The sequence below is a fragment of the Spironucleus salmonicida genome, chromosome 5, assembly GCF_000497125.1.
Source record: "Spironucleus salmonicida strain ATCC 50377 chromosome 5, whole genome shotgun sequence".
NCBI classification, from domain to species: domain Eukaryota; phylum Fornicata; order Diplomonadida; family Hexamitidae; genus Spironucleus; species Spironucleus salmonicida.
This window is the reverse complement of record NC_090600.1, coordinates 1,569,754-1,585,843: the sequence shown is the minus strand read 5'-3', so window position 1 is coordinate 1,585,843 and position 16,090 is coordinate 1,569,754. Positions and strand designations below refer to the sequence as shown.

The 16,090-nt window shown below is 33.7% G+C and overlaps 11 protein-coding genes across 11 annotated transcripts; 4 read left to right on the top strand and 7 right to left on the bottom strand. All coding sequences in view use genetic code 6, as the record gives it.

Moving 5' to 3' along the window:
- Window positions 1-18: 18 nt before the first annotated feature.
- Window positions 19-3,708, top strand: SS50377_25532 (uncharacterized protein; the record flags this gene model as incomplete). The annotated part of the gene is made up of 1 exon (XM_067909364.1): window positions 19-3,708. One exon carries the CDS (start codon window positions 19-21, stop codon window positions 3,706-3,708), a length of 3,690 nt encoding a protein of 1,229 aa, XP_067764185.1.
- A 34-nt stretch (window positions 3,709-3,742) lies between these two features.
- On the bottom strand, window positions 3,743-4,330 carry SS50377_25531 (uncharacterized protein; the record flags this gene model as incomplete). Its single annotated transcript, XM_067909363.1, has 1 exon — window positions 3,743-4,330. One exon carries the CDS (start codon window positions 4,328-4,330, stop codon window positions 3,743-3,745), a length of 588 nt encoding a protein of 195 aa, XP_067764184.1.
- A 19-nt stretch (window positions 4,331-4,349) lies between these two features.
- On the top strand, window positions 4,350-4,541 carry SS50377_25530 (uncharacterized protein; the record flags this gene model as incomplete). Its single annotated transcript, XM_067909362.1, has 1 exon — window positions 4,350-4,541. The coding sequence occupies one exon, from the start codon at window positions 4,350-4,352 to the stop codon at window positions 4,539-4,541; it is 192 nt and encodes a 63-aa protein (XP_067764183.1).
- Window positions 4,542-4,700: 159 nt separating this feature from the next.
- Window positions 4,701-5,801, top strand: SS50377_25529 (uncharacterized protein; the record flags this gene model as incomplete). The annotated part of the gene is made up of 1 exon (XM_067909361.1): window positions 4,701-5,801. One exon carries the CDS (start codon window positions 4,701-4,703, stop codon window positions 5,799-5,801), a length of 1,101 nt encoding a protein of 366 aa, XP_067764182.1.
- A 10-nt stretch (window positions 5,802-5,811) lies between these two features.
- Window positions 5,812-6,300, bottom strand: SS50377_25528 (uncharacterized protein; the record flags this gene model as incomplete). The annotated part of the gene is made up of 1 exon (XM_067909360.1): window positions 5,812-6,300. The coding sequence occupies one exon, from the start codon at window positions 6,298-6,300 to the stop codon at window positions 5,812-5,814; it is 489 nt and encodes a 162-aa protein (XP_067764181.1).
- A 146-nt stretch (window positions 6,301-6,446) lies between these two features.
- Window positions 6,447-7,175, bottom strand: SS50377_25527 (Dephospho-CoA kinase; the record flags this gene model as incomplete). Its single annotated transcript, XM_067909359.1, has 1 exon — window positions 6,447-7,175. One exon carries the CDS (start codon window positions 7,173-7,175, stop codon window positions 6,447-6,449), a length of 729 nt encoding a protein of 242 aa, XP_067764180.1.
- A 59-nt stretch (window positions 7,176-7,234) lies between these two features.
- SS50377_25526 (uncharacterized protein) lies at window positions 7,235-7,690 on the bottom strand (the record flags this gene model as incomplete). The annotated part of the gene is made up of 1 exon (XM_067909358.1): window positions 7,235-7,690. The coding sequence occupies one exon, from the start codon at window positions 7,688-7,690 to the stop codon at window positions 7,235-7,237; it is 456 nt and encodes a 151-aa protein (XP_067764179.1).
- Window positions 7,691-8,119: 429 nt separating this feature from the next.
- SS50377_25525 (uncharacterized protein) lies at window positions 8,120-8,353 on the top strand (the record flags this gene model as incomplete). The annotated part of the gene is made up of 1 exon (XM_067909357.1): window positions 8,120-8,353. The coding sequence occupies one exon, from the start codon at window positions 8,120-8,122 to the stop codon at window positions 8,351-8,353; it is 234 nt and encodes a 77-aa protein (XP_067764178.1).
- An 8-nt stretch (window positions 8,354-8,361) lies between these two features.
- SS50377_25524 (uncharacterized protein) lies at window positions 8,362-9,246 on the bottom strand (the record flags this gene model as incomplete). Its single annotated transcript, XM_067909356.1, has 1 exon — window positions 8,362-9,246. One exon carries the CDS (start codon window positions 9,244-9,246, stop codon window positions 8,362-8,364), a length of 885 nt encoding a protein of 294 aa, XP_067764177.1.
- Window positions 9,247-9,452: 206 nt separating this feature from the next.
- Window positions 9,453-13,904, bottom strand: SS50377_25523 (uncharacterized protein; the record flags this gene model as incomplete). The annotated part of the gene is made up of 1 exon (XM_067909355.1): window positions 9,453-13,904. The coding sequence occupies one exon, from the start codon at window positions 13,902-13,904 to the stop codon at window positions 9,453-9,455; it is 4,452 nt and encodes a 1,483-aa protein (XP_067764176.1).
- Window positions 13,905-14,017: 113 nt separating this feature from the next.
- On the bottom strand, window positions 14,018-14,968 carry SS50377_25522 (Carboxylate/amino acid/amine transporter family protein; the record flags this gene model as incomplete). Its single annotated transcript, XM_067909354.1, has 1 exon — window positions 14,018-14,968. One exon carries the CDS (start codon window positions 14,966-14,968, stop codon window positions 14,018-14,020), a length of 951 nt encoding a protein of 316 aa, XP_067764175.1.
- Between the last annotated feature and the right edge of the window lie 1,122 nt (window positions 14,969-16,090).

Sequence of the window (16,090 nt, the reverse complement as noted above, 5' to 3'; positions counted from 1 at the left end):
AATATCAGCCCTAATTTAATGAAATTATTAAATTAATAGAGGCTCAAAAATGCAGAACTTGTGCTCGAAAACTAATTACTTTCATAAAAAGTTAAAAAAGGATTAACATTAGATTCATTTTCCAGTAACCTAGAGATGGAGTAAAAATTTGAATATGAAGAACTTAGATACATTGTCGAAACATAGAAATAGAATCTGGAGCGATATGAATTTTTAGAGAAAGATTTATAAGTAGAAATTTCATAATTAAATGAGTTGGTTCATAAACAAGCAATATTAATTGATAAAAAATCATGTTAAGTATAAGAGCTATTAAAACATGATAATAGTTAAGATACGTTTAGTTTAGAATAGATTAAACTAAAAGATACATAAATATTGTAGTTAGAACAGATCCTCAATGACCAAGGCCAGGTTATCGCGTCGGGCGACAATGAGCGGCAAACCCTACAGGCGCAGCTAGACCAGATGAGAATGGAGTATGAGCTCCTCGAGCAGCAGATGAATAACGTATCGGACTCCGCGGCAGAACCCGCCGTCGATATAGCAGAAATGGACGCCATCAAAGCAGCCCTGGCAGAGAAAGACTCACAGGTCGAGGTGCTAATGAGGTAGCTCGAAGAATACCAACGTTAAATTTTGGAATTGGTCGAGGCGAATGATTAAATGCAAGCAGACGCAGCCTCTGCCATGACCCGTTTAGCATAGCTCGATAGCGATATCGCGAGTGGGGCATGTGAGCGAGAATCGCTATCAAAGTAGGTTCAGGAGCTACGCGAATAAGAAGGCAGGCAAATTCAAACTGAGGAAGTACTGGTAGACCTAACGGAGTAAATCCAAAGCCTCCAATAGGAACTGAACGACAAGACGCAGGAGTTCTAGCAACTCGAGCAGATCCTCAATGACCAAGGCCAGGTTATCGCGTCGGGCGACAATGAGCGGCAAACCCTACAGGCGCAGCTAGACCAGATGAGAATGGAGTATGAGCTCCTCGAGCAGCAGATGAATAACGTATCGGACTCCGCGGCAGAACCCGCCGTCGATATAGCAGAAATGGACGCCATCAAAGCAGCCCTGGCAGAGAAAGACTCACAGGTCGAGGTGCTAATGAGGTAGCTCGAAGAATACCAACGTTAAATTTTGGAATTGGTCGAGGCGAATGATTAAATGCAAGCAGACGCAGCCTCTGCCATGACCCGTTTAGCATAGCTCGATAGCGATATCGCGAGTGGGGCATGTGAGCGAGAATCGCTATCAAAGTAGGTTCAGGAGCTACGCGAATAAGAAGGCAGGCAAATTCAAACTGAGGAAGTACTGGTAGACCTAACGGAGTAAATCCAAAGCCTCCAATAGGAACTGAACGACAAGACGCAGGAGTTCTAGCAACTCGAGCAGATCCTCAATGACCAAGGCCAGGTTATCGCGTCGGGCGACAATGAGCGGCAAACCCTACAGGCGCAGCTAGACCAGATGAGAATGGAGTATGAGCTCCTCGAGCAGCAGATGAATAACGTATCGGACTCCGCGGCAGAACCCGCCGTCGATATAGCAGAAATGGACGCCATCAAAGCAGCCCTGGCAGAGAAAGACTCACAGGTCGAGGTGCTAATGAGGTAGCTCGAAGAATACCAACGTTAAATTTTGGAATTGGTCGAGGCGAATGATTAAATGCAAGCAGACGCAGCCTCTGCCATGACCCGTTTAGCATAGCTCGATAGCGATATCGCGAGTGGGGCATGTGAGCGAGAATCGCTATCAAAGTAGGTTCAGGAGCTACGCGAATAAGAAGGCAGGCAAATTCAAACTGAGGAAGTACTGGTAGACCTAACGGAGTAAATCCAAAGCCTCCAATAGGAACTGAACGACAAGACGCAGGAGTTCTAGCAACTCGAGCAGATCCTCAATGACCAAGGCCAGGTTATCGCGTCGGGCGACAATGAGCGGCAAACCCTACAGGCGCAGCTAGACCAGATGAGAATGGAGTATGAGCTCCTCGAGCAGCAGATGAATAACGTATCGGACTCCGCGGCAGAACCCGCCGTCGATATAGCAGAAATGGACGCCATCAAAGCAGCCCTGGCAGAGAAAGACTCACAGGTCGAGGTGCTAATGAGGTAGCTCGAAGAATACCAACGTTAAATTTTGGAATTGGTCGAGGCGAATGATTAAATGCAAGCAGACGCAGCCTCTGCCATGACCCGTTTAGCATAGCTCGATAGCGATATCGCGAGTGGGGCATGTGAGCGAGAATCGCTATCAAAGTAGGTTCAGGAGCTACGCGAATAAGAAGGCAGGCAAATTCAAACTGAGGAAGTACTGGTAGACCTAACGGAGTAAATCCAAAGCCTCCAATAGGAACTGAACGACAAGACGCAGGAGTTCTAGCAACTCGAGCAGATCCTCAATGACCAAGGCCAGGTTATCGCGTCGGGCGACAATGAGCGGCAAACCCTACAGGCGCAGCTAGACCAGATGAGAATGGAGTATGAGCTCCTCGAGCAGCAGATGAATAACGTATCGGACTCCGCGGCAGAACCCGCCGTCGATATAGCAGAAATGGACGCCATCAAAGCAGCCCTGGCAGAGAAAGACTCACAGGTCGAGGTGCTAATGAGGTAGCTCGAAGAATACCAACGTTAAATTTTGGAATTGGTCGAGGCGAATGATTAAATGCAAGCAGACGCAGCCTCTGCCATGACCCGTTTAGCATAGCTCGATAGCGATATCGCGAGTGGGGCATGTGAGCGAGAATCGCTATCAAAGTAGGTTCAGGAGCTACGCGAATAAGAAGGCAGGCAAATTCAAACTGAGGAAGTACTGGTAGACCTAACGGAGTAAATCCAAAGCCTCCAATAGGAACTGAACGACAAGACGCAGGAGTTCTAGCAACTCGAGCAGATCCTCAATGACCAAGGCCAGGTTATCGCGTCGGGCGACAATGAGCGGCAAACCCTACAGGCGCAGCTAGACCAGATGAGAATGGAGTATGAGCTCCTCGAGCAGCAGATGAATAACGTATCGGACTCCGCGGCAGAACCCGCCGTCGATATAGCAGAAATGGACGCCATCAAAGCAGCCCTGGCAGAGAAAGACTCACAGGTCGAGGTGCTAATGAGGTAGCTCGAAGAATACCAACGTTAAATTTTTAAACTTGGCGAAGCCAAGAACAAAATAGATTAGAAAGTGCAGCTAGTCAATTTAAGCTCTCCAGAATTTCTAATATAACATCGTTTGTTAACGTTACCACGTGATTTAGAACGAGTGGATGAATATTCTGATAGCGATTTGAAGGAAGAGCAGGCAGATAACGATGAAGAAATTGATTTTGAAATACTATTTACTAATATGGAAATTATGATCTAAGAACAAGGAGATAACTTGTTATTGTATGAAAATAGATATTATGATGCATAGAGACAACTGGATCTTTAAATCGAGTAAATAACTCACTTAGATTAATAATTAGATATTAATAAGTTTGAACACAATCGTTCATAGTTAATAGAACTGTAAAACTTAATAATTCAAAATGAATCATTAGAATTAGCATGTAAATAATTTGAAAAATAAATATAGCAAATATCAGACTAATATAATAATGATATGAAATAAATGGAAAAAGAGTTAGATGAGAAAATATTGGAAGAAGCATAACTAGTGCATGTTATAGAAACTCTACGGGTGACTATTATGGACTCAATAAAGTGAATTCTGATTTAATACATAAATTTAAATATATAAATCAGTCTACCTTCACATTATCAACAATTGATTTAATTAGTGCATGTCCTACACCTCCAATCACCAAAAATATACTAAGACCACATAAACTTAATGTTAAAAAATTAAGCCCGTCGTCATTTTTCACTAATCTATAAATATCAAACCCATTACCTTTTTACATCCCCCAAATACTTTATTCGAAAATTTCATTAAACACTACATAATTTTATGGATGTAGATTAACAAAGTAAGAACAATAATTTCTTTCAGGATTTAGAATATGATGTACTTGAGTAGATTCAATTTTATTACAGTTATTTGTTAGTATCTGAAAAGAATTAACAGTTAATAATACATCATGTTTAGCATTTAATACAGAAGAGATCACAAAATTACAAGAAATCAATTCACATATAATGTTATCTGTATTACCAATAAATTCCTAATCTTTCATCACAACGACATTTTATCTATCAGATGCACCATTTCTATCAAAAATTAATGATAATATAGTACCATTAGTAACTTAAAAATGAAAATGTTTGTTATCTGGTGCGTATTTAAGCAAAACTTATGATTATACAGGGTGTTCAAAATCTATTTACATTGCAGGGCATGAATATACAATGTAACCACGGAAATCAGGATAAATTGTCTAAATTGAAATTTATGGTAATCTAAATGAGTATGAAAATTTAGGTATAAGGTTTTTAAAATTTTTCGATGCTGGAATCATCTAAACAGTTTAGACATACAAGTATGATATAATGAAAACAGAAACAGATAGAGCGACTAGATAAATGATGTAAATTTTCTGATTTAAGTTATTAGCCGACCTTGTAACAAACTAATTAAATCCTGAATTTTAGCTCATTTTCGCCTTCCTGCGTTATTATAATATTATATTTATATAATTTTTAAAATAATTCTTGTAAAATTTATTATATTTTAATCTATAAATACCAAAATTTATTTTAATGTTCCCAACGTCTGCTGCAAAAATAGGTCTCAAATCCGAGTAGGCTAAGACAAAGCAGCATGAACAAGAGATACTTTAAATGGAAAAATAACTCTTGCAAATGAAGGCCCAATACCCCGCTTAGAGCCAAGCTAAACCACCAAAAATACAAACAACGTAAGCCACTTCATTCTCCCAGCAGCAGTCAAAAATAACTATTTCAGGAATTGGTCAAATTATTCCTACAAAAACCATTAAAACTACTCCGCGATAATCTACGGCGAAGCCTCAGCTATCACACGAAATCGCGTAATAAATGAAATTCAAACGCGAAGCCACGCCAACCAAAAAGCCAGCATAGCCACTTAATCAGCTGAGCGATAACTGTAACTCGCTTTATGCGAAGGCTGTAGGGAAACTTGGAGTAATAGATGTCAATTTTACCTCCAAAGCCGATGACCTGACAAGATAAGTTCTACAGCGCGCTGAGGAAGCCAAAGCTTAAATGCTAACATCGTAAATTGCTCCCCGAGATGTCATACGTTCGTAGGGTGGCTACAAAGTAGCATCAGAACTCTAACAGGCTCGAAACCAAAGCGCAAAAAGCGATTCTTTGACGCAGGTGACTGAAGAAGCACCAGTAAAAAAGTATGATATTGTGTATGATTAAGTTGACTCGAACTGTGGCTTTGAGACTGCTGCGCCGGAAGATTAGCAGCAGGTAGATCTATCCAAAATCCCAAACTTCATGAGTCAACCGCAGGTGGAACCAAAAAGTAACCTCCAGAACGACATATAATCTGAGTATGACCTTTTCCAGGACGACGACAAGAAGCAAACCGCATCATGTGGAGTAGGCGGGGACGAGGCAGTGACTTTCTAGGATGAAAAGCCTGAAAACTTGACGGCGAACTGTCAAGTGGGTCAAAATGCTGAACTGGAGCAGCAGCAGGCTCAAACTGGCCAGATTTTGGACGGGCTAATCAAGCAGATTTAAAATGCTGGTCAGTCGAGAGAAAGCCGCCGGATGGAGCTGATAAATCAGCTCGCGGAGGAGGAGGGCAGTGACAATTTTACTGTCGAGGAGCTGCTCGCAGAAATGCAGGGAGAAAAGCCGTGACAGAAATACCTCACTTCAGCTCGTCTAGCGATAGTTCATCCTTTTGAATTTTGGCCTGGATGATAGTTTTAGATTCTTCAACGCCCTGCTATTGAGATTCAAGCAGATCTAGTTTGGAGCTAATAAGAGATATTTTTTCTGAAAAATAGTCAGGTTAATCAGAACTGTGGGAATCCATCGCCTGGAGCTCAAAAAATAACTCACGCTGGCGCTCTAAATTCTACTAAAGAGGGAGATCCTCGCTAGGCAATTTAGCTTGCTCATATGATGAATTTTCAAGACTTTCTGGCAGAAAATCTATATTGTTCGGATTGATTAGAACGTCAATAAGCTGTTGTTTCGCTTCTAATTATGCATTTAATATGCTGATTTTATCTTAATATTATTATACCTGTGTAGCATGTTTTACTGTTAGTATATCTAATTATTGCTAGCAGGATATTTCGTGTAACAGATTCGCATTTTCCGCCATTTATATTTTTATTTCATTATTTTCCATAGTGATTAATATTTTTGTATACAATATATAGAGATACTAAATCATCTAAATTTGTTTATGATTTGTAAAAAATTGATTAAATGAGCAATACTGTTGCTTCAGTATTGAAATGATGAAGCCAAAAACAGTTTACTATAAGAGTCATATCAAAAAATCACTAAATAGACAATAACGACCAGTAGAATAAATATAATCTATGTTATGTGTTAATAAATAGTATACAATGTTCCTCCTTAATAATTATTTATATATTAAGACAATTATTAAACTAAAATATTCGTATCTGGACTATCATTAATAAACACACGATTTGCTCTTTTTCTCCTCTCATCAAAACTCATTTATGCTTTAATTCGATTTACTGCATCTTAATGAGAATGCCCACGATTTAGTAACCTTTTAATTTGCTCCTCTTAACTAGATAGCTAGATATCAAATACAGGGAAAATTGTTTTCTTTGATTACTCAAGCCATAAAGGTATAACCACTATTAAAGCCTTGTTATATCGATTGTAAATACAATCTTAAGGAATGCCTGATAGTATTTTTAATTTAAAAATATTAAAGAACAATATTTTTTTAATTTACTTATTAACTTAAGGATGAACAATCTTATTTAAAAGCTATAATTTTTCCATGTTTTAGGGTCCAAACACCTACTGTGATATTTGCTTGCGATCTAATTACTTATCCTCTAATACTATGTTTTAAAAATTTTTAACAATCTAATTATAACAATATTGTCCTGGCTATTACAAAAATCGAACAATATCATCAGCATCGAAAACATTGTATCCTAATGTATTTAGTTTTTACGCTATGGTTGATTTCCCGCATCCTATTTATCCAGTTAAAATACATACATTATTTTTCATTATTAGACTGAAAAGTTAAAAATAATGAAATAATATTATAGTATCTACCAGTAAATGAATCACTAACAAATATTTAAATCAACACTTAATGAGTTTCTAAATACACTTTAATAAAGTCTTTCAATTTGGCATAATCTTTAGCAACCTAATGTTATTTCCACCTTATCACCTATGCTTGAGAAATTTACTATCTCGCAATTCATTTAGTTGGAATTAGAAAAGTTAGGCATACATACGCCTATAATCTACACCACAATATCATCAAAATTAAATTAAGTTATATAAACATGTTCCACTTATGAGTCAATTAATCTATTTTTAAACGCCATTTTATTAGTCTAGTAATAATCTTATTGTTATCTCCAATATGTAGTTCTAGGTCTAATAATATCTAAATCTTTTTAGTATTTTGCAAACTCCTCCAAATCTAGATCAACTGGTTACTCATTTTCGAACAATTGATATTTTTGATGTTTAACTCCTTATATCTGCACCAATCCTGCAACAGCATACATCCAAGATTGTTCTTATGATAATATTTCTCCATTATAATTTACTTCTATTTTTAATTTTTAAAATTAGGGTACTTTGAAATGAGAAAAGTTTAAATTAAAGATAGTTTTGTTAAAATGTAGGAAATATGTATCAGAAAAAGAAGTAATATTTATATCATCCATAACTGAATCTATCAATTTGGGTATATTCTGTGTAAAATCAGGTTTTTAATATTAAAATTAAGAATGCTTAGTATTTGAAAAACAACTTATATTTTTCCTATCAAAATTCGTAAAATTAAAAACTGGTTCTTTTTCTATAATAACAATTTTATTAGAGAAGTAAAACTCTGATTAAGGAAATTACTACATCCATGCTAATAAGATAATCATTTTTCGTATATATAATATCTTTATTATATAATTGTATAAATAGAATATACAAAGTAAATGTCACTTTTAGCAAATTTCAAAAATGCCCTTTAGCAAGATCTACTTAGAAAATATGAATAGGAGATAACTAATCTTGCTTTCAAATATTTTATTCCACTCAACTAAACTGAACTAACCAGCAAGCAGGTTACTAAAATTACTATATTTACAGCTTAATATGCTAGAATCTATGATCAAGTAGCAAATTCGTTATATACAAATGATTAGCTATTAAATTTCTTAGTGAAATGAATAATTTTTCATTCCTTTTCATTTTTTCTCAAAAAACCTTAAATAAGCTATTTCGTCTTGCTCTCACCCTTCTGACCCACGATTCCACCATTCACCAAATTCATAATCAAAAATCTCGGTGTCTTATCGAGTTTATAATTTTAAACGATGCAATTATTATAAATCATTTCACATTTTTTGAACTAGCAGTCCAACCCAATCTCAAAAGTTTCAGGCTTGAAAACACTAAATTTGCAAACTAATAAATCATAAAATTCAACAAGCTACGCTGTTAATACCATTGAAATTTCTTCTTTGTATTCTTTAATGTCAATATCCTCCTCAGAATCAGTTGGTTTGGCTCTAAAAAGCGAGTTTTACATAAACTGCAAATCTGGTAAAAGCTCAGTAAGAGGATCAGATTTAGGAAAAGCTGCGTTTATATTAGCGTTAGTTCTGATATATGGAATTTGGAATGTTATCTACTTGGATGAAGTAATAGACTGCTTATTACTCATTTTAATCTTCTTTTCCATGATTTAGTTGTCCACTTTAAGTGATATATCAACATAAAACGTGAACTATAGTGTCTAGTTTGTACCGAAAGACTCCTTATCGATAAGCGAAATATGTTTATATTCAAGCTTAATTGGCTTGTTCTCAATAGTATCTACCCAGGCATTGAAGTAGTGAGGTGCGTCTTTTTGCCAGGTTAATTGGTTGTCAGCTAGGAGTGCTGAAACTTTTGTTACATCTATTTTAACTTGCTTGGTTAATTCATAAAACTTCCTAGCTGTTTTGCTATTAATTGCTTTATAAGCTATGGATTACATATAGTTCTTGTTATCATATGAAATTTCGCTATTTTCATCTTCAAATTTAACGTTGAGAATCTCATATGCAGTTTGGTTCATTTTGATTTATAAAGCTATATGTATACTATATTATATAATAACATAAAGCTTCTAGTATAAACATTATATTCTAATTTATATAAAATAATATATTAACTTTACGAAAATTGAATTTTCCGATCTTATTTTTCCTATTTTTCAAATCTTCAAGTATCTTATGACCCCGATCTGATTTTTTTAAACTAGCCCTAAAAATCACCCATCCTTCACTCAGTCCCGTTCAGTCCGTAAATACCACCAATTATGATGTCGCAGTTAAGCTTGTCAGCGAAACCTTCATTTTTGACGACCTTTACATCGATTTCCTCCCTAACCGAAAACGCGTCCTCGATGATCCTCTTGTCCACAATGCCATCTGGCGGCACGCACCTGTTGACCTGCTTGCTAGCAATTCTCAGTTTCCTCTCCCTTTTATCGGCCTCGGCCTTCTCCTGCAAAAGCTTGCTCCTGGCTGTCAGCCCGATCAGCGTTACACTTGCGATATCAGCGATGTTTAAACCGTAGTGTTTCTCGTGCAAAATGGTGTGCACTGAGCTCGAACTGCCCAAAATCGCGTCCGCTGAGCTCTTCCAGAACTGGACCGTAATTTCGATCATTTGCGAGAAACCGCCATAGACCGTCGCCAGGGTGGCGTAAACGGCAGAAATTTGAGACTCTGAAATTGGAATGAACTGGCGCAGTAGCATCTTCTGCTGCTTCGTGGCGAGCTGGTCAAAATTTTCAGGCAACATTTGTCTGTAGAATTGGTAGTGGGATGACGTTGAGAGGATTGGGGAGGCGATAATGGGTTTGTTGTTCAATTTTAGAGCTTCTGGTGTTGACTGCTGCTCGTAGTTCGCTGAAACATAATTGTCAGCTAAAACTGTAGAATATGCGATGTTGGTAGACTGCTCTCCGACTGTGACCATTTGTGGCGACGATACAGTTGATAAGGAGTCAGTGAATTAAGGTGTATAGTCAGCGTTGCGTAAGTAGTAAAGTGAGACTTACTCTGGGTCTAAATTGCAATCTCTTGTACAAATTGAGTTCGCACGGATTGATCTGTGAACTTTAGATGGTGATTTCTCGTGTCTGACACAAGAATTTGCACGTTAAACTTCTGATAAAATGTGGGGTTTAACTTCGTCAAGAAGATAGTTTTTGTCATTGGTTATGGGCTCAAAAGTTTGTAGAGTGTTAGTACCTGCATACTCTTAGTTCGTATGATAAACAAAAGCAGACAATGAGATTTATAGTGTTTCAGAAGCTTGTTAGAAGATTTTCTATATCAATGTATTAGAACACTCTAGTAATGAGTTTGTGACACCAATTTCTGCGATTCTGTGATTAGGAGAATGAAGTATTTATTGGAATTATTATGGATAGTTTCCAGGCTTAACTCCTTCTTGTTTAACAGCAGATGAAATATTTTAAAGCTTTGACTATTCAGTATTCAACTAGTCTATAACAGTTTAAACTAACTCGTCGTTCTTTTTAATTAATGGATCAAAAATATTGAACTGAGGCAATTTAACTCTATAAGGAGTTACTTCCAGTTCACAACTGTCGCTTTCTTCGTAATTTTCAGGATTTTTAAATGAAATGGTTGATAAATCTGTAATTGTATTACCGTTGACAAACTCTTAAATAGCTGGTTGTATTCTCGGGTGGATATCTGGTAATTATTTAGATTTGAATTACTCAATAGCCTTTTAATAAAGTTATTGTGTAGATATTTATTTATCCTCCTATATTTGAATAATTGTCTTGGCGATTCTAATGATACTATCCGTTTTTGGAATATGGCCAATTTCAATATCAGCGAGCTCTTATTTTAAGCTCTTAATATCTAGTTTCATTACATCTAGGGATGCCGTAGGCTATTACAACGACTGCTTAGGGCCCGATTATAGAAATCTCTTTTCTTATAATTTTGTAAGAGCTTATTGATACACTACACCATCAATTTAAGGGAAGCAATCTGAAAGATAGTTACTAATTTATAACAAATAAGCATCATTTTAAAATTTGGTTTCTTCTAAGTCAATATACTAGTCTTATTTGGTCTCCGCAGTAAGAGGCATACCTTGTGCTGCTCTACATAGTAAAGTGATATATGCTATATTTAGCAACTTATTATAGCCAGGTTAGTGGAACCAATATTGAGGATCGTTTTTCAAGACAATTCTTACCTACCCTTTTTCAAACTGGTTAGGTTCATCAATATACTCGTAATACATATAATCAATTAAATTTTTACTAAATGTATTCTCTTTTTATTATACTGAGAACTAATCCTATAAAAATTATTCGATACACTTAACTCTATTTTTCTCTACCCCTAAAACACATACTAAAAATGATCCAGCACATGCTTTTATTCTCTTATATCCGGATTTTCTGCTTTGCCCTGATGTTAAAACATTTTCTAACATACTTTATCTTCTAAGGCATTAGTCTTCTCTCCAATGAGCAAATTGATTAGATTTGCAGGTTGGAGATCCTGCACGAGGTGCATCTTCCGTATCTAGTTAAAACTAGCCACCTACCGCTCTAATTGACTCATTGATAGCAGTGATTGCCTAGGACCAGGATATATTCATCTCTGATGCCAAAGTACATGCTATTGCATTTAATTAAGTATTTAAAGCCTAAACAATATCATATCTTAATTAATATCTCTATAGTTCTGCTAGCATATTTTCATTCTATTACATTATGTTTCTATACTATCTTTTATGGTCTGAACTGAATATATGCTACTTATAGCTATCGAATCTGACATTGCATACTGCACAATCTCCAGGATTACAATCTTCAGCAACACGTGTTTTCGCAAATTTATCTCTAGAAGATATTTACTCTACTTTTGAAACTACTAGATCATAGAACTACTTATTGTTTTAAGGTGTGATAGCATTTTTAACATTATTTTAGTTGTTCTACTATAAAACTAAACGTTCTTATTCACATTATTCAGCTATCTCGTGAGGAACAAAAAGATGTTTTAATGCTAACTTTTCATTAAACAGAAGGCGGTGTGTGTATGATCTTTTAGGTAGGGGATCAATCTATGATACCAACGATAAGAATTAACCCAATAAAACTATCATGTCATATGTTGTTCTTTTCCTGTTCATTCTTTAGATAGATAGCTAGTACTAAGACTGTATAAACTTAGGACGTATTGTTATAATGTCATCTTCATCAGTTGGTTTGATTGTCGCTTCTTATGTATAAAGGGAAACTGGTGATTAGCCGTTGAAAGTTCTATTGACTAAAAACATTTCATCGAAATCCATAATCCATGATTTAGACAGCTTCGAATTATCTGGGAATTATAGCTTGTCGCAAAGTATCATAATAAACTTTTAATCATAAGTAAACTAGCTTTAATCTTATAATTTTAATTCTAAATACTGTTTATAACAAGGAAGTTTTTCCCTATTATAACCGATGTCGCATAATAAAGCGGAATTTTATATAATAAAATCGTCTACATCTTCTTCTAATGTGTTTCTATAGACTTTAGATTTTTTCAAACTAAAGTCACCATCCTAATAATTTAATTGAATATCTTTAACATCCATACCTTAAATTGCTTTTATTTCATCAGAAATTAAGCTTAGAACTCTTTTAGAATGTTTGGTTGCGCTAACTAAAAGTTAAGAGACTGCATGGCATGCTTTAGCAATAGAAGTTTCAAAAGTTTAATAATTCTATGAAAGCTCATCTGCACCTTCTCCAAGTGCTGTATTCTGAAGGATACAGCTAGGTTGTTTAAGATAATTGCCTTATATCAAAAGACGCCCATATGGTAAACTATCTACAGGAGTATTATAAGTAATTCTAGCATCGTTAATATAAAACCAAGGCTTAGTAGGATCATCACAAAGGGGAAATTAAAGTTAAATAGGATCATACGATAAACTCTTACCTGTTAAGAAATGTAATGTGTGATTATTTAACGTCTACTTGCACTCTAATGATTCTAGTGATTTAGGAGCAAATAATTATTCAAAGTCCTACACTTAAAGGAAATTGGAAGTAGATGCATAATTTATTTGCTAGGACTATAATATTTATTATTATTACTTAAGGGCAGCAATCATATTTTAGTAAAATGTATTTTTAATACATTCTCTCTGTATGCAATTGTAGATTTTCATTTATTCGTTTAGTTATTTTTAAATATCATGATCAAGAGATATATCTTCGCTAATTTCAGATGATTACAATGTAGCTAACTAAAGAAGATCATAAAACTAAGTAGCTAGTTGTACTTATCTAAGCTTTAGTCGGTGAGAATATACATCAGCTAATGGACCAAAAAGCTTTTGAATCCATGTTTTAGTACTTTATGCTAAATCTTCTATCTACGTTAAAAGTTTATTCATATCATCATCATTAATAATTTTGAAATCCAATGATGATAAAGGAGCTGTATCAATAGATGTGTTTTGTGAAATTAATATAATAGATCTAATAGGTTATTTTCCTGATTCTTTGATTAATAAAGGTATATTTTCAATGTAAATTCTTGGGACATATGCTTAAAACAGTCTTAGCTTAATTTATTTTCTCGCAGATGTACTAAGTTCATCATCGATAACTATATAAGCATAATCTGTGATTAATTCAAGATATGTTAATGGTTAAAAGTTTCTCACAACTGACATATTTGTGAAGTGGTAATTTGAAAAGGAATATATATATATATTTATATATATAAGCAACAGCAGTTAACAATTTTTTCGCAAGCGATTTAAAATAATTAATTTAATAATACTAATCAATTTTCATTCACTTATTCTTGTACATCTATATTTAGAGATTAATAACTATGTTATTAAAGGATTTCATTATCCTTTAGGAATTTCTTATTTACTTTATCGTCATACCAAAAATATAAAATTGTGCAAGCTAATAAACCAATTATAGGAAATATAATATACCATTTAGGTGTAGTTTTGAATAAAAAAATAGCTATTACAAACGAATAAACGTTACTAACCAATAAGCAAAGATTAAAATACACAGCAGCAGTTTTTTATAGTAACAGTACGGTTATATAGTAAAATATCATCATTTCTACTGCATAAGCTAAAATAAGTAACCATGTCTACCACTTAATTGTTTAAAACAAATTGTATTCAGAAACTCCAGAAATAACGCTTCCAACTATTACCGCTCCAGGTGCCATATTAGCTAAAAAACATACAGAATCAACACCCTCGCATCCCATCTAGTTTATAACACTACCTAGAGCATATAAAATACATCCAACAAAAGCAAAAATATCTCCCAGAATAATATTTTTAGCTCCAGCAGTTTCTGTGTCCAGTAGTACATAGATAATTCCAAATCCCACACTAAGAACTGCTAATAATATACGCTACCAATCGTACTTTTAACCGATCAAAATACGTGTAAACACCATAGCAAATGGTGTTGATAGTGAAAGTAATAATAAAACCGATGCGACATTTGAAAACTTGAACCCTAAATTTAAAAAACAATTTGCAGAAAAATCAAGAATTCCACAGCTCAAAAATAGAATTTGTTGTCGTTTTGAGCGTTTTTAGCGCGAAGATTTGAAGGCAAAAAGTAGAAGGGATAATACAAAAAATAATGTAGCAGCGGTAAAAGGAAGGGATTACCCGTAAAAATATTATGTTGATTAAAGCGTAGCTCCAATTAGAGCATTTAGTAATGCAATTGATTGACCAAGAATGTGTTACATTTTCAAAGGGATAATATGTATTACAATATATAACTGCATATTATGAGAAAAAGTCATGTTACATAAAAGATCAGTTAATAGATTATTCTCTAACTTAGTATTAAAATTTTATGATATATTTATGTTAGAAATACAATATTAATAGGTAAAATTATATTCAAAGTTTTAATAATATTTAGGTTTCTTTAATTTTTAAAATAAAATAATCGCTAAAAATCAGGATATTCATATGCAGTAACATTTAATGATGCTGATTTTATATACTTTAATACAAAATAATAAAAGTGTAATTAAGTTATATTCTGATATAAAATATTTAAGCTATAATATCAATTAAAATTAATAGTAATCACAAATTTACTATATCAAGTCAGATATATTATTTGTATATATATTAACATAATTACTTACTGTCCCAATAGTTTTGATAATATTATTCTTATTATTTATTACTGATCATAAGTAAATTTATTTAAACATTATTTTTCTACTATTAGTAGTATGTGAAAATGATTTACTAATAAATTAATCGAAAATATATATTATTAGAGCAATAAAAATTTGAATTTCTAATATTTATTACATTTTTAAAGAAATAAAAATAATTAGTCTTTGAGTTAATTATACAATAATGGATTTAACAAATTAATTGAATAAATTTTTAACATACTACTTAATGATTTTATAATAAAACATGAATATCAGATATAAGATGAATAAAAAGAATAGCTAATCATATTACATATGTTCTATTCTGATATTGTATATTAATTTATTTTCCATAATCAGTTAAAATAATCATTTATTGGATCTTGTTGATGAAAATATAACCAAATTTATTACTTAATTGCATAACAATTTACATTATAAAACTCAATCAGACATCTAATTATTAGACTCATTATTTAAAGATATTGACTTTATAATTAATTAACAGGTAAATAATTAATATTAATATACATTTATTGCATATTACACTAGATAATGAATAAAAGATGCATCTGAAAATAGAATATTAAATATTATATTTAGTAAGAATAATAATATATCATTCAAATATATTCTACTGTTATATCATCAATACATTTAATTCCTTTGTTCATAAAAATATAAGAATCATTA